Consider the following 22,230-nt stretch of genomic DNA (forward strand, 5'->3'; position numbering starts at 1 on the left):
AATTTGGTGGTCCAAATTTAGACCCACTTGTTTTTCACAAGAGAACTACTTACTGGATTTAGATCAAGTTTTTTTCTATAATTTTCTTGAACATTCCGTTGATTTTGCAATTTTCTCATTGCGCTTAAATATCATAGTTCGCTTGCAGTACCAATTTATTAGCACAAATCCAAGAGAGACCCATCGGGCTGCAGGAAGGGGGGCAGGGCCCTCCTCACTCGCACGTCTACCTCAGGGCGTAACCTTAACTCCGCTTAGTTAGCGAACGAGAGAACTACTTAACAGATTTAGATCTTTTTTTTTTTCTATAATTTGCTTGAACATTCCAGTTGATTTTGAAACATCTCTCATTGAACTAAGAATCATAGTCCGCTTGCAGGAGCAATATATGGTGGCCGAGGGGAGGGGGAAGAGTGACGTCAAGAGTAGAGAGCTGGGTGGGAGCAGGGCCCTCCTCACTGTCCTGTTTCACTAACTACACGGCAAAGCTTTGCGGGGGATGGCTAGTATAAAATAAAACTACATTTTAATGTAATTTATACAAGATCACTTTCAGTACATGCATATTCATTAATTAGTATAATAATTACCCATGTTATTTGGCTAGTATTTGAATGCTTCTTGCAAAGTAGCATTTGTCAGATTGTTATTTAAAAAAATGAGATTTAATCTCAAATACCTTGAACATTTACTCCTGCTACCCCATAACCCTGCCCTAGATAAGCAGTTTAGGAAAATGAATAGATGAATGGATAGCAGTCAGTTTCAAATTAACCTTTACTGTGAAGTGTAGTGTTGCAAATCCATTTTTATCTTAGCATTGCAACTCCATTCTTATCTTAAGCACTGCCAGCTATAGCAGCCTACTTCTGGCTTTCATCCCAGTCACATCTAAGAAACCCCCCTTAATTAAATTTGTTAATGATGTTAAAAGTTTTTTAATATCAGTTATTTTTGGACGTAAGCACAGTTTTGGCATGTTATTGTAACATGTCAACTTTGTCTGTTGAACAGTTGAATATCCAAAGATAAATTAATACAGGGTCTCAAGCGCAACAGTGTAAAAAATCAGGCCTCCCAATGAAATGCCAACTTAATGTGAATTAAATAATTTACTTAAAGATTACTTTTGCTTTTGTTGAAGTACATTTTAATAATTTTATATTTTCATCACTTAATATTTACCAATGTATTTATTTCTCTGATATGACTCTTCTCATACAGTATATACTGTATAAACTGTTGGCCATTAATATTGCAATATACAGTAAAGTATGAGATGAAATATTAAAGTGATATTTATATGGAAGATTACTTATGATACATGGTGTAAATGATTAGAAGTACAACTTGGTCACGCATATGGAGCATGCAATAATCTGTGTTTGGTATCCAGCAAAGATAGAAATAACGGCTGGTACATGTTTTGGCATGGACAGGTAGAGGCGTTTTATGCGTTTGTGAAATGGCATACCATGCAGTCTATATATGTTCCCAAAGTTAATCTGCTGTAATCACCGGTGGTCCCGGTGCACACCAGTTGTCATCTGACAATGTCCCTGATGTGCTCAATGGGAGACAAATCTGGTAAATGTGCAGATCAGGGAAGAAGTGGCGCATGGTGATCAATCCAGGAAGTGTTGAGCGTTTCATGCAAAATGTTGCATAAGGACACCTCTGCAGACCCCAAAACCTTTGTGATGCATATCTGGCTGGTCAAGGTAATAGCAATGAATATGAGGCAGGAACAGGAGCCAAACCCAATTGCAAAGCACGTTGCATAAATGCCTTCAAGAGCCTTTTGCCATGGTGACTCCATGCACTGATCCATCTATCATGGTGTAGTTAATTGAAATAGAACATTTCTGAAAACCTAAAACAAGGCCAGTCATCCTGCTATTGGTGGCATTCTAGGTATCATTGCAGTTGCAGGTACCTGTGCTTGAGGGTCAAGAGTATCTGAAGCAATGGGTGGTGAGAAAAGGAGGCCTTGGTGCTGCAATTGGTGTCAGTGTGCACAGATACCCACTGAGGTGTTACAAGCCCTAACATTTGGAGTAGGGTCTGTGATGTGATTGTCTGGTCCATTACTGCCATGCACAAAAGATATCTTTCCTACCATTCGTTTATGCCTCGTGGGGCCCCAGACCCATCACTTTGGTCAGACTGACCCTCCTATACCCACTGACACCATGCTCTTTTCAAGACGATTACTGATGTCATAGAAAAATAATCTGCTTTCCTGCATTCCCACAATTCTCTCTTTAGTTGGTCAAAGGAATAGTATGCTGTCACAAGTTACTTAATGTGAATCCCTTTGCAGGTGTCTTTTATACCAAACAGGGAAAAGCTTAGAAGGCATGAACTCGCACACATCATTCATTATCATGAAAGAGAAGGAAGAAATGGAGGCTGTCCAATCCTATAAATACCATATGAATAATATGATAAATTGTGTGGATAACAGAGACCTGTACAAAAGGGCTAGAGTAAATCTTTCTTTTTGAGGTGACTCAGGTAGGATGAAGCTTGCCAGTGGAGGAGTGGAGGCAGAAAGGAGAGGAAGAAGAAAGAGAAAAGAAAAGAAAGTGCTGTGTGCTGTTTATGGTACTGTACTATAGGGAGAACTAAAGAGAAGAGTTTTCCCACTTTGTGTAAATAAACATGTGTGTTGCAAAGACTTGTGCCTAGAGTCTGTCTGTGTATCAGGGTTGTGTCTCTGAAGCACCCCATGGTGGTTCACAGATAGATAGATAGATAGATAGATAGATAGATAGATAGATAGATAGATAGATAGATAGATAGATAGATAGATAGATAGATAGATAGATAGATAGATAGATAGATAGATAGATAGATAGATAGAGTTACATATGACTCATTGTCTTAAGAGAATCTAGTTTTCTAAAGGTGCCACCTAAAAAAACTGAGAAATCACATGTACATAAGTATTCACAGCCTTTGCTCAATACTTTGTTGATGCACCTTTGGCAGCAATTATAGCCTCAAGTCTTTTTGAATATGATGCCACAAGCTTGGCACACCTATCCTTGGCCAGTTTCGCCCATTCCTCTTTGCAGCACCTCTCAAGCTCCATCAGGTTGGATGGGAAGCGTCGGTGCACAGCCATTTTAAGATCTCTCCAGATCCAGGTCCCTATACTCCTCCTCCAGTCCATTCCTGATGCAGCCCACAATAGCAGTGTCATCAGCGAACTTTTGCACATGGCAGGACTTCAAGTTGTATTGGAAGTCCGATGTATATAGGCTGAACAGGACCGGAGAAAGTACAGTCCACTGTGGCGCTCCTGTGTTGCTGACCACAATGTCAGATGTGCAGTTCCCAAGACGCACATACTGAGGTCTGTCTTTAAGATAGTCCACGATCCATGCCACTAGGTATTGGTGGGTTGCTGCAGAGATGATTGTCCTTCTGGAAGGTTCTCCTCTCTCCACAGAGGACCTCTGGAGCTCTGACAGAGTGACCATCAGGTTCTTGGTCACCTCCCTGACTAAGGCCCTTCTCCCCCGATCGCTCAGTTTAGATGGCTGGCCAGCTCTAGGAAGAGTCCTGGTGGTTTCGAACTTCTTCCACTTTACGGGTGATGGAGGCCACTGTGCTCATTGGGACCTTCAAAGCAGCAGTAATTTTTCTGTAACCTTCCCCAGATTTGTGCCTCGAGACAATCCTGTCTCGGAGGTCTACAGACAATTCCTTTGACTTCATGCTTGGTTTGTGCTCTGACATGAACTGTCAACTGTGGGACCTTATATAGACAGGTGTGTGCCTTTCCAAATCATGTCCAATCAACTGAATTTACCACAGGTGGACACCAATTAAGCTGCAGAAACATCTCAAGGATGATCAGGGGAAATAGGATGCACCTGAGCTCAATTTTGAGCTTCATGGCAAAGGCTGTGAATACTTATGTACATGTGCTTTCTCAATTTTGTTATTTTTAATAAATTTGCAAAAATCTCAAGTAAACTTTTTTCACATTGTCATTATGGGGTGTTGTGTGTAGAATGCTGAGGAAAAAAATGAATTTAATCCATTCTGGAATAAGCCTGTAACATAACAAAATGTGGAAAAAGTGATGCGTTGTGAATACTTTCCGGATGCACTGTATATATAAATACAAATATATATTTACAATTAAATCATTTATTGAGAGGACATTTCAATTTTTGCACTTGATGCAATTACCAATTATTTCTTCATCATTGGCCTATTTATGAGCACTCATATTGCAAGTTTAAGTCTTCTTTATCACATTTTCCTTTCAGTACTAAAGGTTACATATGCAGAAAGTATGACAGAGGATAAAGGTCATATTTTTGGAAGCTAAAACCTTATAATGGTGTAGCATATGGCATCAAGTAAGTATAAAGACAGCACACTAATCATTTGTTTTATATTTCAGTTAACCTTTGTCTAATTCATACAATGTGCAGGCATGAAATATCACCAACACCTCAAGTTAAAACATCTGTGACTCTTTACTGAGCATTTGGACCACCTCAATACAAGGCTACCATTGTGATCAGCCACTATTCTGTCACACTACAAAAACAAATGTAAATATGTTATATTTTCATTTAGCATTAAATGTTTAATCTTTCAATCAGTCAAGCAATCATTTTGTAGCTATACCTTTAGATGTTTCAGAAAGCAAGCAGAAATTCAGCACAAATCAACACAAATATATATATATATATATATATATATATATATATATATATATATATATATATATATATATTTCAAAATATTACAAATCCAGAATAAATCACACAGCAGTACTAGAAATATCCCAATATTAAAATACAGTATATAAATACATACTGTATTTTTCTGGTATTTAAGTAAAAGGACTCAGTGAAAATTGTGTAAAATATTATTATCATGGTTCTTTTTATTAAATTAAGTCAGGCAACATTGTGTAGGCAATTTTGACCACATGTATCCATCTTTTTTGTATGACCCAGAATAAACCATACATGATGACTGCATTCCAACTTCAAGGAACATTTGATTTTTATTGACTTGTTTGCCTAAAAGATCTGGATGTTGTCTCCTATCTAAATGGATACTGTTGACTAATGGTTCTCTATAAAACAAAAGACTAAACTTCATGAAAATGACACTAGTGAGGCTGTGATGCTGTCCCTTATAGCAGAGCACAATGATGTTCTTTTTTGTTCACAGAATCTTACAGGAACTTTAATTACAGTGACGTCTGACATATCCTAGGAGACACTGCCATTCTTTCATTACTGTTCTAATATTCAGAAACATCTGTGCTTTAGGTTTTTTAGTTTGCAAAAGAATATTCACATGACTGCTGTACTGCATGACACATTACTTTTAAGATTGCTCAATACATTTATATTCAACAAGCATATCTTCCTCATGTTTTAAAATCTTTCACTCACTTTAGTATGCCATGTCCTCAGTTTCATATTTGTAACTTTAAACTTATTTTTCCGTTTCACTGTTTTCTAATGTATTCTGGCTTTGGTTGACCAAGGGATTAAAAAAAACATGTTGAGTACATGTGCAGCAATTCCTGAAGCAATAAACTAAAACATCTGCCTTGTTGTAATCATTTTCATTTTTTAATTTTATGTTATAATTTTCATTTTTTTCTTGCCACCCTTATAATTATTTGTAATCTGCTTTATTTGGTTTCTGCGGTGGGTTGGCACCCTGCCCGGGATTGGTTCCTGCCTTGTGCCCTGTGTTGGCTGGGATTGGCTCCAGCAGACCCCTGTGACCCTGTGTTCAGATTCAGCGGGTTGGAAAATGGATGGATGGATTTATTTGGTTTATAACTTAATAATAGTTCCATAGATTGTGATTATGAAGTATATGCAATCTGCCTCTTCACTTGTTGAAAAACCTCCAATTTATGCTCAGTGTAAAGACAACCTCCAAGCCCATGTCTGAATAACACTATATGTTGTAAATGACTACCCAGCAGGAGAGAGATGGAATGGAAAAATGTAGGACTGAGAAAATGCTCAATCACTACCAGACAAAAAGACAAAAAAAAGACAGAAAAAGAAAAATTCTGACACTTGGAGAGCATTTCTGTGTACCAGTAAAGTAGATAAACAGAGACCATAAAAGGACAGTAAGCCCCACACAAGTACATGCTGTCCAAAAAGTGCAGTCTGTGAGTGAAAATGATGGTTAACTGGATGGAAGCCAGTAGCATGCTGGGGCAGGGTATGAACTTCTTAAATGACTGGGGGGTTTCTACTACCTACCAATTTGGATACAATATCTACTATCTACAATTAATACTAATATCTACTAAGGGGTGTATGTTCTCCCTACTAACAGAGAGTGACAGTGGGATCAGAGCTATAGTAGTTTTAGAAGCCTTCAAAGACTTGGAATTCCAAGGAATTTGTAATGTTGTCTCTAACAATGAAAGTAAACCTTTTTGATTGCTCAGTCATAACCACCGTAAAGTTTGACTTTAAAGGTGACTGACTATCTGTCAGAACCCAAGTAAGCAGAGTGTGAAAACAAGTTGTAATACAGGCACAGATGATGGGTGAAGAGCTACCAGAAATCTAGATAGAGAACAAGGGGTGAGTTTAATATTAGTTGTAATGAAGTTTTCTTTATGAGGAAGTGCTGTGCAGTAGACTTCTCTCTTGTGTTTCTAATTGTTTGTATTTAGGTTCTGCCATTTGTTTATCCTTGCATCATTATTTTCAATAAATAAGTGTGAGCTCCCTTTACATGTTTTTACACTAACCTGGAGTGACACTCAAGGGTCATGGTTGTTACAACGTATAAAGATTTTGTATATTTTATTCATTTTTATGCATGTGGGTCCCATGCATACAACCTCATCCTCCCCCCAACAAACACACACAGAGGAGCTATAACATGAGGGAAAAAAAACCTAATAAGCAAACATAGCAAATGACTAGTAACCATCTGGGGACCTCTTGTTACAGGTGCCAGAACTGCACACTGGTTAGAAGAAACAGATTAACTTTCTTTATGTGACTGCAACTTGTTTTTCTCACCTTATCACTTTTGCCACAGTCAGTCCTTCTCAATTCTTCTCTGTGCATGTAAATTTGAAATATGCTGTTACAAACCCATGACCCTAAAACTGAAAATTATAGAACTTTATTGCAAAATTTTACAAACCAGTAAAGGTCATCCCAGCAATCAAGCCTTGTCAGTGTCAATACTGTGTTGTGGTGTTTCTTCTTATGTGAATGGGTTGGAACAGATGCTAAGTGGCATTGGAGGGCAGATTCATTGTTGGGTGGAATGTGATTCTTGCTGGATAGCATTTTTCAGTTTGGTATATAATTATAACTAGGAAATATACATTTTTCTATGTTACTTTATACAGTGTCTAAAGGAATAAGATTTTGGATACATTCTGTTATGACTTGGAACATTATTTAAATTTTGCTTTGTTCTGGATGGCCGGGGGTTATGCCCAGCCAGGATGCCTGGAAGGATCTGTAGAGGGACTATACCTCCCCTGGACCACGAGAGGGCAGCTGCCCTGGTCTGTATGAGGGCCACGGGAACCAAGCATGGAAGCTCAACCCTACTGGGGCATATGGCCACCACAGGAGGGCGCCCGGAGGATTGTGGAGCCCTGGATGTTATCACTTCCACCACACCAGGAAGTGCCGCCTGAAGACCGTCATAGAGCACCTGGAGCACATCTGGGTGGCTATAAAAGAGGTCGCCTCCCTCGAGTAGATGAGTCAGAGTTGGGAGGAAGAAGACAAAGCTTGGGAGGAGAGGAGTAAAGGCGGCAGGAGAAGTCCAGACGGGAGAGATGGACTGATTAAGGGTGTTTGATGCACTGTCACTGTGCTGTGTGCTGGAACTGTAAATAAAACCGTGTGTGTTTTCGGGGCATTCTGTGTCTGCCTGTTTGTGAACTACCACAGCTTGTTATTCTCCATTTTTTTATAAGATCTAGCATTCATTTTGTGGGTCAATTTAAAGCCAATTTTTTTTTTTGTTATTTATTTTAGGCTGTTTTTACCACCATTTTGTTTATTTATGATCTCCACTATTTTGACTTCCCGTCATTGTGGCAGCCTGTCGTGTTGTTAGGATTGAGTCCTCAAAGATTGTGAAGGTTAGCAATGCGATGGATTGAAAGGTCATCTTTCTAAACATTTTCTTATCCAATTTTATGGATTCAAAACAGCCCTTAAATCCTATTATTTTTGCTTCTCTGTTTTTTGAGTTAGCTCAGATTTTTGACTTTGACTTAGTTTCCTGATTTAGCCTTGGTAACAGTGCTGCTGACTTCTTGGTTTTTGATTAGATGTTTTGTGTTTTGACTTTTCCTTTTTTTCCCAGTTTCTACTCAAATATTCAATAGCTTGATTAGCATAATACATTTAGCCAAGTGTTGCTGGACCCATTCTTCAGGACAGAATCTAACTATCCTATTGATAACAGCCAGTAAATTAGCCAAAGACCCTAGTTATAACCACTCTCACTACCCATTCTACAAGCATTTCCCGTGGTATTTGTACCAAGCATGGCACAGCTGGCAGAAGACCCATGGATGACCCCAAGACCTGTCAGATCTCTACATTTGCTTGTGAGAAGACAGAGGGGAACAATCACTAAGTGCTCTGTATGTTTCCCAGAAAGGAAATTATTTCAGAAGGCTCTAACAATGAGAACCTGAAGCAATGGCATGAAATAAGTACAACTCGTTTGATCCAACAGGTGGGAGAAGTGGGATTTCACCTGGGACAAGTGAGGCTTGGTAGCATAAAGCCAAGGGACAGTACCCTAGAAACTGCTTTGTAGCCAAGGTCTTTGCAAAGCAAAAAGAAAGACTCAGGAGTGTCATGGTGCCATTGAGAGTTGGTGACCTTAAAGCAGACCCAGAATGGTAGTCTCACTGGTGACTTGTATCTTCTCACATTGATGTGCAGAAGAACTTTCCATCTGCTATAATTCCTTTTAGTTAAATTATGTTATAGGAATAATTATTTCAGTCTTAGATTTTTAAAACACTTAGACTAATTTCACTTAAAATAGATAGCATAAGATATGTATTTATTAGATTAATTCTTATAAATGCAGTTGCCTACATTTTTTGGAGGTCAGGGTTAAATTTTTGAAGCAGAGTACATCCTAAAAGTGAGTAGATAAGCATGACAGGCCCCATGACAAGGAGTTAGGATTAGAAAAAGGAGAAGTCAATGAGAAACTCCAGACCCCAGACAAGAGACAGAGAGATGTTTGAAAGAAGCATAAAAAAATTGAGCTTAGAGGCATGCTTGTCTGCTCCATGATGACATGAGGCATATCTTCAAGGGAAACTATTTTGGTTAGCATCTAATCCACTGTTAAAACTGAGAAAAAATAAAATATTTAGAGGCTCTTTCAAAAGGGCTACAGATGCTTTACAAAGTTCGCTTTTTCCCCCCATATGGTTTTGGTTTGTGAGAGGTTTTGGCTTGCCTTTGCAATATCAGCCGTGTGGGGCAGACTGTTGCTGTATGTGTTCAGTAGGCAGGGTTCCAATAAGGTTTGGTCTGCTTGTCTTTTAACATCCAGAAAATTCAGTCCCCAGTCAAAAGTTGAGCTGTAGGCAGTCTTTTATTTTGCTCAGCCACATTTTCTTTTGGATTATTTTTGCTGATTATACCAGTTCCAGGGAGGCATGATGGTGCATTGGTTAGTGATGCTGCCTCTGAGATCTACTGTTCTAGGTTTGAATTCAGTGTTTAGTCATTTTCTGTTGTGTTGTCTACATCTTCACAAACATCTTTGAAAACTTTCTATAGGCATTGCAGTTTCCCTCCTTCACCCCAAAGATAAATACATTTGTTCAACTGGGTCTATGTGTGAGTGGGTCCTGCAATGTACTTGTGCCTCAACCATGGCTGATTCCTTTCTTGCTACAGAAGCTGCTGGAACTGACTCTGGGCCCCTGTAACCCTAAGTTGGAACAAACTGCTTTGAGAATATTATGTTATGTTTCAGTTATCTTAGTCCAATATACTATTTTGCATTTTGGATTTCAGATAAATATATGTCTACCAGTGGACAGGTTGTAACACTGAAATATAGTGCTCTCCTGCTAACTGAAATGATGCTGGAAGAAACGTGGACTAATGTGGTGCAGCTAATTTGGGGCTGTTAGTGAGGCATGTACAACTGAGATCAGTGAAGCAGCTCCTCGTTATTTGCACCAGGTGTTAATTGGTGGCAATTTCTGCATCGCCAGAGATAAATTGAGTGGAATGAAGACAGCAGAGAGGGACAAGGGGATGATTTTTGTTACGCCTAGAGCGAGACTGCTTTTGATGGAAGTATGCAGTTTCCTCTGTCAGGATGAATTGCCGAACCTTCATCCGGGTTGTAGAGGCGAGATAGACAGCTAAACCATACTCTGCAGGCACCAATGGGAAATGTCAGTGAAGGAACTGGGGGCACAGCCAAGTTCAGGGTGAAGAGCATCAGGGTTGCTGATATAAAGCAGCTGAGATGTGTGCGATTGATTGTGCCAAGAACTGAAGTTTGCACGGCCATAGAAGTTACAACATGAAAATACTGTAGGCCAGGCAAATAAGTTATCACTTGATTTTTGAATGGAAATGTGCTTAATTTAAGTGACACAGTTGCTGTTTATGAACCAAGTGCATGTGTATGCTTCTTTGCAGTTACAAGGGGAAGGAGGATTTTAAAAGGATTTTAAAACTTTCTATATTGAACATTTATTGGATACAATTATGATACGTTTGATTGTAATAAAGTTGCACTTGCACTTTGGATAATTTGAACCCTTTTTGTTGTCTCTCACTCACTGTTAGCCCATCATTGGTTAGGAATTACTAAGTGGTCATTAGGACAGGTTGGTATTGGGGATGCATCCCAGACAGCTCACAGCTCAAGGGAAATAGGTTCCATTTCTCGGCTAATCACAGGCCACGTAGAGTTCCTAGAAGATCTTTGAATCCTTCCTACAAATGAAATTAGATTCATTGTTGAGTCTTAACTAATTAAGAATAGCTGAACTTGGGTTTGTGTGTGAATGTGAACTGTTTTTTGTGGCTAATTCTAGTTTATCATCCACCACTGCTAGTATACCGCTAGCTTCTACCCTATAATAGACAAAAAGTTTCTAATGGTTGATTGATAGTCCATAGACTTCCCAGAAATATTCACAAAGATGATTCTTTCAAATATTATTTGTGCCTCTAGGAAATCAAATAGATGTTTTGAGTTAGTTTGAAAGCATTTATTACAATGGGATTAAAATATTGTGACCTGTAGGTGGTGCCTTTTGGCTGACCCTGAACCCAAATAAAACCAAGGAGGCAGACATATAAAAAAAAAGAGGTTTGTTTTAACATAAATAAATAGAGTGGAAGGGTACAGGTGATATGAGACAAATGAGTGCAATAATAATAAGTAAATAATAAATCTCAAGCCCCATTCTGCCTAATTAAGTATAGATATACTCCCCATTTAATAGTTCCTAAAGCACTTATGCACAAGAATCCTAAATTCTAAATCTTCTCCTGCTTGCTTCTTCAGGTTCTTTCTTATATCTGGCCTCTCTTCCACCAGCCAACTGAGCTGTTATCAGTAGCAACTCCAAGGTAAGCTGCTCTAAGTGGCACAAGGTGCGTTTAAGTCCTGACCTGGAAACACATTTGAGGCAAGGAATGACCTTAGGAACTCCTGGAGCTGCCCTTCTAAAATTTGTCATAGTCATCCCAGATAGCATAATCATTAATTAATCTCATGTTTCCTTTAACGGCAAAGGCCAATTCCATCTGTCCAACACACAGTGCAGTATAGTCTCCCTCCAGCTACATACTGGTTTAGGGGACTGCTAGTATATTTTCCTTCATTCCATAATTTCCTTATGCCTGTGCTGCAAGAGTTATTAAATCTAGAGTTATAGTGCATTCAGAAAGTACTGAGGCCCCTTTGTTTTAGGCAGGCTTTATTGGGTTGTAGATTTAACTTGAAATGAATAAATGTGCCATTTTTACACATCAGTCTACACTCAATAGCCTATGAGAGATTTCAGGTTTTGATTTTTGCAAATTTGCAAACCTTTCTAAAGCCATGTTTTCACTTTGTCATTCTGGGATATTGATGGGTAAATATGGCAAGATTATCCATTTAAAATCAATTTTACAATACAATAAAGTGTGCAGGAAGTGAAGCAATCTGAATACTTTCTGAATCCACTGTTTAAGTACTGTACTAGGATTGAGCACTACCTTCTGGTGGTGGTGGTGGTCTTATGTCAGGCAATGATACCATTGTCAATTTACTCACAACTTCATCTTCTTATATTATGGCCTCCTGTCCTGCACTGTCATATTTTGCCTATAGATGAGATCTTCCACCATAGTGGTACTATACTGTAGGTGCTGGTACAGGTACGCCCCAAGGGGAAGCTGGTTTTGTATATTTTTTGTTTAATGATAAAACTCTTCTCATTTTGTAGTTTTTGGTCTCCTTTTTCAGTTTTGCATTCATCGAACACATATGAGAACTCCCAGCAGTATACAGTATCATTATCAACACAGGAAGGAACTGTGTTGTAGTGCTCAGGTAATCAGAATTTAAACCACAAGATTGCTGCTTCATTTCCCTCGTCTGACGCAAATTGTACCCTGAGGAAGTCCCTTAACCTGCCTGTGCTGCAATTGTAAAAATAAAAATGCATACTGCATCCTGATCCTGTGAATTCTCTTGGATGAAGGTGCACAATAAATGTATACGTTAGTGATTTCATTTTGACATAAACAGTAATTTCTCTGATTTAATATCATCAAACAATAGCATGTTGTGAAAAGCACTCAATCACTGTATATCATTCTAGTTTCATTCAAAGACAGCTGTATCAGGAAAGAACAGAGCCAAACAACTACAAGTAATTTGCAAATCAAATACCTGAAGACTTATCAGGAGAGACACAAGGCACTTATACTTACCGGGAAAGATCGGATGGACTTCAGGATTTAACTGAAGTAAAACAATGCTGGACAACCTTCTATGAAAATACATTAATGAATACAAGAACCTTCATTTCAGACCCACCTAAGAAATCACCTTTTCTAAAGAATTAGACATAAAATGATTTGTATACCAACATTCTACAATTTGACACACTGTGAACCAATAAAATTTAAACACCATGTTTTCATAGAGTTATTAAGAATTTGACACTAACAGTCTTCTTTCTTAGAGTTTCGTGGATTTTAATATGAAAACAAGAGGAGAAACAAATCTCCCTGACAGGGGCATAAAAAAGTCTAAGCTCCTAGTTTGGAGTCTCTTGGGCAGAAAATAACCTTTGGACACAATTCAGGTTTGTTTTACAAAGTCAACATACTGGGGGTTGCCTTGTAACCTAAATATCCTCTCAGTAGAATTAAGAACTTTAGGTCCAAACAGCACATGTTAATTATTTAGCTCTAATTTAACCTCTAAGAGCAGGGTTATTTAGGGTATGATGTACAAACGAACACACAATGGGCCTAAGCAAAGAAAACAAAGGGTTATTGTTTGGGGTCCATCTTCCACTTCAGGAGATTTAAAATGCTGAGGCACTTACGGGGCTGATTCTGGCGCTACTGTCTGTCTAGATATTTATACCATAGACTCAGATGTAAAACAGAATGTATTCAAATTATCTGATCAGACGAGAAACATCCCATTAACTGTAGACACACAGAAGTCTTGAGATAAAGTCTAATGTGACCACACTTACAAGGAAAACTTGAAAAAAAATGTACTGTTGATATATTAAAGTTAAATGTAAAAGCAAATAAAAATGATTGGAGTGTTATGGAAAATATGTAATTTCAAATTATAATGGAAAACAATTAAATGTCACTAAGGATGCTGGGTTACATACAGTAGCATGGTGTATGGAGAACAACTAAAAGATGGCTACCATTAGTAACTAGGTTTCAGTTTTGACCCCATATGTGTAGATTTTTACACTCTCCTCATGCCCCACAATGTTCTACTCTGGGTTCTCTGGTTTCATTCAATATCTTTAAGACACACATGTTCAATTACCTGATGACTCTCAGTATAAGTGAAAATGAGCTTTAGATTAACCTGAAGTTAACTGGTTTCAGCCATTTACCCCAAGCAGCTTAGGTGGGCTCCACCTTCCTTGCAATGGATAAAATGAGTTTTGAAAGTAAATGAATGAACACTTTAGCTATAGAAATGCAAATTTTGAACACAACTGGCTATTGTGGCGCAAGAAGGGCTTTACAATAATTAAAGGTTGAATTAAGGTAATATGATAACTTTGAGAAACTCAAATGTCTGTTACTCATAGGACTAAGCAAAAAAAGGCAGATATTTTCTTTACATTAAGTATAAATCTTCCATTTGAATAGGGTACAAAAACTGAAGCCAGGAAAAAGCATATATTTGAAATTCATTCAAACATTAGAAGATTACAAACAATTTGATAAGAACAGGCCATTCAGCCCAACAAAGCTTGCCAATCCTATCTACCTAATTTCTTCAAAATAACATCAAGTTGAATTTTAAGGTTCTGAAAATCTTACTCTCTGCCTCACAATATATTCCATACATCTATGGTTCTCTGTGTGAAGAAAAACGTTCTAACGTTTGAACAAAATGTACTCGTAAAACGTTTACAACTGTGTCCCTATGTTCTTGTTGAACTCATTTTAAAGTAACAGCCAGGATCCACTCTACTAATTCCTTTTTATACTTTTGCAAACTTCAATCATGTCTACTTTTCATCTTTGTTTGCTTAAACAGAAAAGGTTCAGCTTCTTTAATCTTTCCTCATAACTTATACCTCTTAATCCTGGTATCAGCTTGGCCGCTTTCTCCAGAATTTCTCTGGTTGCTCAGACTGCTTTCTCTGGAATTACTCTAGTTGCTCAGACCAGAAGTATTTTAAAGTTTTGAGAACAGCTAATAACTTAAGTAATTTTCCATATTTTTATCAAATCAAGAGAAAAAGTTCAAATTTTACCCCTTTAATGATGTGAGCTCCTTTCAGATCTCTGCAAAAATCAAAATGATGCTCAGTTTTCCTTCATGTCCTGGGAATCATGGATTGCTTAGCATTAGGTCCTCCAGTAACTATTGTTTTGTCAAAGAAAGTTTACATCAATGATTTTTCTTTAAACCTTATAGAGTCTCTCTCACATGAGGAAATCCAGTTGTATTACTACTGGATAATTACTTGGTGTTTCATACAAACTGCAAGTTCTCTATTAGTTTTCTGGTTCACACACACGCACACAAGCACTGGTAACATTTATGAAAAGACATGTCCTCCTTAATCTTCATTTAAATGGGCGGATTATGGTCTTTTAGTATTGAAAAATGTTGATTTGGTAGAGAAATTATTTTTTTGACTTTAGTTTGGTTTTCAAGTTCAATGATTTAAAATTGCAAATGACATAAATTTAAGAAAAGCAGACACTTGGTAAATGTGTGCCAACTGACATTGTAACTATATTTAAATGGTCAGTATAATGTAAGAATGAAGTTAATGATCAAGCAAATCCTGACTGAAACATATGGATTTTGCAGTGGCGGACCGTGCATTTCACACCTAGGCCTTCAGTAGTGCTCCGTCTGAATGAACCCGCCCCTCAAAAACTAATTTATGGTTATAAAAACCATCTTAATATGCAGAAATACAGTATAAAGAGCTGTTGCATCGCAGATAGATAACACCTGTAGCCACAATAAATGCCTTTATTGAATAGTCAAACCAGGGGTGAACAAGTTCCTTTCTACTGCAGCTACAGCCGCGACACACATAAAAAGCATCAATAATAACTCATAAACTTGCAATATTATTTAGGAAAATCGCAACATTTTACTCACCAAAAATTCGGATTATTTGTAAACAAAATCCATCCTCCCCTCTTTCCTCAAAAACAGTTCAATTACTCTGTCGTACAGATTATCAGTGCGCTTCAGTTCCATCACGAAGTCCTTTTCTATCGCCATTGAAGCTAATGCTGAAAGTTGGACCTGCCCTGTTGTATTTCTGGCATAAGTTTTAATTCGCTTTAGGGCTGAAAATGTCCGCTCGACAGAAGCAGTGGACACGGGAATGGTCACCACCAAACTTATCAATGTGTACAGCTACTCCATGCTCTCATTCAGATTTTTCTATTACACCATTCTATGCTATCAATGGGTCTGAATATGGTGAAGTTGCCGTACGCCTGCTAGAGGGCCCTAGTGACACCAACTCAAAATCTGATTGGTTAAAGCAACAGTTTAATCAACATTTATTTTGTGTTAGAGGGCCTGCAGAATGGATTGTGAAGGCCTCCGGGCAGACTTCTTTGACTTTGACCCTGCCTGGCAACAAATGATGGCTGAAATGTGATTGGTTAAATGCTTTAATACGAAAATACATGTCTGGAAGCAGCACAACCATCGGAAAAGCAATAAAGGAAGCGGACAGACTATTTGGAATTATTTAATAAGTATTCATGGACAAAATATAAGTTAACATCAGTTTGGGATTCAGATATTTTTTTAGGCCAGCAGAGAAGGCCTTGCAGGCCGTGATGGCCCACCACTGGGATTTTGTAATTTTTTATGCTGTAGGAGAAATTAAGAAGATGAAAAGAACATGATGTCAAGGCACATACAAAGTGGAAAACCCATAATGGTAGTTAAAGCACAATTCTAAAAAGCAGTGCGGGCAAACAGAAATGTCTTGCAACAGTATTCCCTGTCCATGCAAGATGTAAATGACAGAACATTCCTTGGAGGTAAAATTTCACTTTGTCACCTATTGTTCTGGACAAGTAGTATAAGAAATGACAAACCTTCTAACCAAGTATCAGATCCCTGGGGGGATTTGCATGAGATCAGTACTGTTAATCTATAAGTGGCAGCAAAGATATCACTCACGGAATATTTTGGGCACAATAGCATAGTACAGGGAATGGACAGTCCAATAGCTGCCATGGAGGCCTAGCATCTCAAGAAGAAATTTCTCCATCAGCTATCTGGTGGGACCTAGGTCTAGCGGTGATTGGAATTAATAAAATGTTCCTAAACTTAAAAATTTCTCCTTGTTAGTGGATTATGAAAATGGGTGTCAAGTGTTATAGCAGGTTTAAGACTACCAGGTAAGGAAAATGAAAGGCTGGAGAAGACTGCAAGAAACAGAATAAGAGAGGGAGTGAGAAATGTCTGGAGAGTGCTGTGTAGAGGTTTTTGGAGGTGGGACAGTGAAGGCACCACCTCACTCCACATGACAAAGACTGACAAAACCTTGATTATTTTTCTGTTACACTTCACATTTTCATAATATTTCATTTTTAGTATTATATTTTCAAGTTACTTTTGTTACAGGGTCATGGGGTATATACAGTACCTTTTTTCCAAACTGCTGTATTCAAAGAAAGAGATCATAAGGAACAAAGTCTACAACTATGGGTTTTGAATGACAGATTTGAAAAATGAAATGAACTGACAGCACACCACAAACACAGAGAGAGATATACACCTTCTGACATGCCCTACAATTAGAATAAAGAGGCAATTACAGGACAGTAAGTTTTCAATTCTGTATCTTAAAAAAAAAACATTACAATAGATTCTATTTTTGGAATTAAATGTAGATGACTTTAAGTCTGAGGCTAATTACACCTTCCAAGTTACAAGATTCCAGAGTATCACATATCTACTGCTGTAAAATGACAATTTGTCTTTCCTTTACACCCACCACTTTCTAAATGAAGGGGCTGCCGGTCCACACTGCCATATTTTCTCAACACATCTAAGGGAACTGCAGTGTGTTCTGGTTTCACAAGTTATCAAAAAGTACACTCCCATCCTGCACTGTTTGGCTTTTGACTTCTGCTTTGAGATTTTTTTAAAAATATTTTCAAGAAGTGGTAAATGTAAAACCTTGCATGAAACCGCCTTAATGAACCACAATCAAAAATTGCCCAAGGCTATTTTAAAAATGCAGTATCTCAGTAGCTAGATATGAAGCGAAAAGTGCTATTCGAAAGATGACCTGTTTTAGCAAATGATATGCAAGAAAAGTGATATGTATGATCCATAGTCATCACTCTTTAGACATTGTTGCAGTTGTGGAAACATCTGAGAACTTTTAGCCACATCAGTACCATATTTGCAGTTGTGTGAATGTTTCCTCACTTAAGCTATTAAGGAAACAAGTGTTTTGTTGTCAGTCATAAGTTAAAAAGTAACCAAGAGTTGACAGTGTGAAAAATGCAACTTTTCATGAAGGGTCCTAAGGAAGAGATCTTTCTATCAAATATCAGTTAAACCATTATGTAAACATTTCATTCTTTTCTAATAGTTGCTATAATTTCCAGTAAAATTAATGTCATATTGATTCAGAAACTTTTGTTAAATGTATTATTGCAGTAGCGAACATACAAAAAATTATGTATTACAAAACCTTTGTACCGTCATTGTTATTTACATTTATTCAGTACTATAATATGCAGAAAGTAGGAATCCTGTGATCCTTGTATCTTTTATTGAATTTATCTGGGTAGTAAAAAGTTATTTCCAAATTATATTTTATTCTAGGAATTTGAGCAGAATTGACTCCTAGCTATTTAAAAAAACAATTCTGGATTTCATCCTGCAATTCTAGGAATAGTCAGGGACTTGCTAAAGCTCCTTGTATATAACCATTTAAAACACATGTTCAGTCCATACTGCTCATTTTTTCAAGCTGCCTATCACTAGGACTGTCCCTTGACAGCGCTAAGAGCCCAGTTAAAGCTCTAGCCTGGCCCTTTCTACGTGGAATGTTTATGCTCTCCCCGTATTGACTTGGATTTCTTTTAAGGATTGTTGTTTGCTCACATTGTGCAAAGACATCCAGCTAGTTAAACTGTTATGATAATTAGAGCTGGTGTTAATGACTGAGGTTAAGTGCTCAAGAGTGTCCTCCGATGTCAGGCAGTTCTCCTTGAGCATTTTGGATTTAGCATAAGTGTTTTCAGAAGGTGGCGCACTGTGTGTATCAGTAAAACTTGAATGAAGTAATTATGTTCATTGAGGTTCTCATTAGGGTACATAACTCACTGCACAGGAAGTCTGGTCAGTAAACAGAGGGTTTAGAAAATGGACACATGGATCAAACTCGCCAAAACTAATAGTGAGGTGGGAGCCTTCTAAACATAAGATAATGAGGAGCAAAATCCAACCTGGGTGCTAGTCCTACAGGATCCATACTTATGCTTATACTCACACAAGCAAAAATAAGACATCACTAGTTTAATCTAACCTGCACACCATTGGGATGCTGGGGAATAAAAATGGGTTACAAAAGGGAAAACCCATGCAGACACTAGAGAGAATGTGCAAAATCCATAAAGAAAATGTATAGAGTGTGGTATTTGTACAATGAACACTAGATCTGTATAGCAGCACCACTCACCACAGCAATTATTTTATTTATTTCACTTACTACTTTGTGTACCAATACTCTATACTATACATGTTTATAAATTAAATTATTTTACAAGGTTTTAGGTAAAAGCTTAAATAACTGCAAACATTTTGGCTCCTTGATCCTAACACATTTCTGGTCCTGTTTCTAGTCAGTCACTGTTCCAGTATGACAACCCATACATCCAATTTGGAACCCTCCAAACCCAGTTATAGAATACCTCCACAAATCCAAATGTAACACTTAAAACACCTTTGAGAAATGTCTAAAAGAAAGATGATTCATGTTATATAACACGTGGATAATTATCCCTACAGAGACTATGCAAAAAATGTGAAAAATGTCATACATGGATCAAAAACAAAGATTTCTCAAAAGATTTTTCAAAAATCTTCATAATTATGAAATGTAAATTGTAAAATATAATTAACTTGCACACGAGTAAAAGAATGACAGCAGTCTCATTGCACACCGGTACACCACAGGACAAAAATGTTGGCAAACTTTTAATTTAAGTATAGTAAAAGTATGCTCCAAAATTCAGCTTGGTGGTTTAACTTAGTTTGAAACTTACATTTCACTTACAGCTCACCAACCCTAAAAAAGTAAGGCTTATTTCGCCATTTTTAAAAATTCAACAGGAATAAAGGATTTGTAAATGGGTTTAAAAACGATCAGTAGATGGTTTAGTTAATTTTATAACTTTCTTTCTTTCTTTCGTTCTTTCTGTGAAAACATGCCATGTGTGCATCTTATCAGCTCACACTAGTTGCGCCACTCCTGTGTAAATATTTATCAAAAGGACATTAAATTTGGTGTGAAGATCGTGAATAAAACAATACAGCTGGCTTTCTTGGTTACTTGCCACATCACGACACTGATTTGAACAGACTGCGAGATCGCGCACCAGTGAGCTGTGGCGCCGGGAGTTGCGCTGCTCTGCTCCCTCTCTTACCTGTGCCTGCTGGTAGCCCGATGCCCGTTCTGCGCCTGTGCCGACGCTAGCTGGTTCTGCCCAGTGTACAGGCTGTATCTCTGCGGGTAGGTGACACTCCACACGCCTCCCAGAAAGATCATATAAAACAAGAATAAATGCTGGACCATTCCTTCCATTCCTACCCTAATAAAAGTTTGTTACGTTCGTGAAAAAAATCAAGCAATGTCTTAAATATGTCAAAACAAAAAGTAAAAGAAATAACTGGAAAAGGAAAATCCGTGGACGGAACCCAGTTGCAAACGTAACAAATTCCAAAAAAAGGAACAAGATAAAAGAAAATCCTCCGAAGAAATATAATTACAAATCCATATTGCACCAAGCTCCCGTGTCTGCGCAATCAATAAAGCAGTTTCGCCGAGTCCACACTGGTTCCCTGGAAGAAAGTTAGTTTTGGAGGCTTTCGATATTTGATTCAACTTTTTACCAATCCGCTTCGTTTTAAAGTGTGCATACATCTATTCTTCTGCATCTGCATAAGACTCAAAAAAAGTTCAAGAGCATCCGCCAATGTTTTGAGCTCGGGTATTTTATTTTGCTCGGTTCTCCTTCATGGGTAATTTTAAAAATCTCTCTAGCTGTTCTTTGATTCCTTTTCCTCGCTCTGCACGCACTCCATCTGCGGGACTTTTCGCCGCTTGCTTACTCGGTCCCTCGCCTGAGCTCCCCTCCCCTCTCTTATCCAGCCCATCCAGTGACTCGACTTTCCAAAATTACACCCAGTAGAGAGGGAGCAGAGTCAGAATTCGGCGCTGGCGCTAGAAATGACAGACAGACAGGCGGGCAGACGACAGACAGACAGACACACAGACATAGATAGATAGATAGATAGATAGATAGATAGATAGATAGATAGATAGATAGATAGATAGATAGATAGATAGATAGATTTCAAAGACATTAATAGATGGTAGATTTTGTAAATGCCTATATCAACTTTTGCTTAAACTTAATTGTTAGACAGACAGACAGACAGACAGACAGACAGACAGACAGACAGATAGATAGATAGATAGATAGATAGATAGATAGATAGATAGATAGATAGATAGATAGATAGATAGATAGATAGATAGATAGATAGATAGATTTTTTTACTGCCTATATCAGCTTTTGCTTAAACAGAATAGGTCACTTGTTAGACAGAGCATCAGACAGATAGATAGATAGATAGATAGATAGATAGATAGATAGATAGATAGATAGATAGATAGATAGATAGATAGATAGATAGATAGATAGATAGATAGATAGATAGATATTTTAAGTACCTATATCAGCTTTTGCGCAAACAGATTGTCAGGTAGACATATCCATAGATAGATAGATAGATAGATAGATAGATAGATAGATAGATAGATAGATAGATAGATAGATAGATAGATAGATAGATAGATAGATAGATAGATAGATAGATAGATATTTTAAGTACCTATATCAGCTTTTGCGCAAACAGATTGTCAGGTAGACATATCCATAGATAGATAGATAGATAGATAGATAGATAGATAGATAGATAGATAGATAGATAGATAGATAGATAGATAGATAGATAGATAGATAGATAGATAGATTTCAAAGACATTAATAGATGGATAGATTTTGTAACTGCCTATATCAACTTTTGATTAAAGTTACTTGTTAGACAGACAGACAGACAGACAGACAGACAGACAGATAGATAGATAGATAGATAGATAGATAGATAGATAGATAGATAGATAGATAGATAGATAGATAGTCAAGGGTATGATAATCAAGGGAC

General features: G+C 37.6%; 1 protein-coding gene across 1 annotated transcript in view; it reads right to left on the reverse strand.

Annotated features, from left to right (window-relative positions):
- emilin1b (elastin microfibril interfacer 1b) overlaps positions 1-21,124 on the reverse strand; it is a 196,915-nt gene extending 175,791 nt beyond the window's left edge. Inside the window, exon 1 of the mRNA XM_028797220.2 lies at positions 20,427-21,124. Within this exon, the coding sequence (XP_028653053.2) occupies positions 20,427-20,584 (158 nt within the window). The 5' untranslated portion in view covers positions 20,585-21,124. The remainder of the gene's footprint in view (positions 1-20,426) is intronic.
- Positions 21,125-22,230: the final 1,106 nt, after the last annotated feature.

The sequence above is a fragment of the Erpetoichthys calabaricus genome, chromosome 3 (genome assembly GCF_900747795.2).
Source record: "Erpetoichthys calabaricus chromosome 3, fErpCal1.3, whole genome shotgun sequence".
Taxonomy (NCBI): Eukaryota; Metazoa; Chordata; class Cladistia; order Polypteriformes; family Polypteridae; genus Erpetoichthys; species Erpetoichthys calabaricus.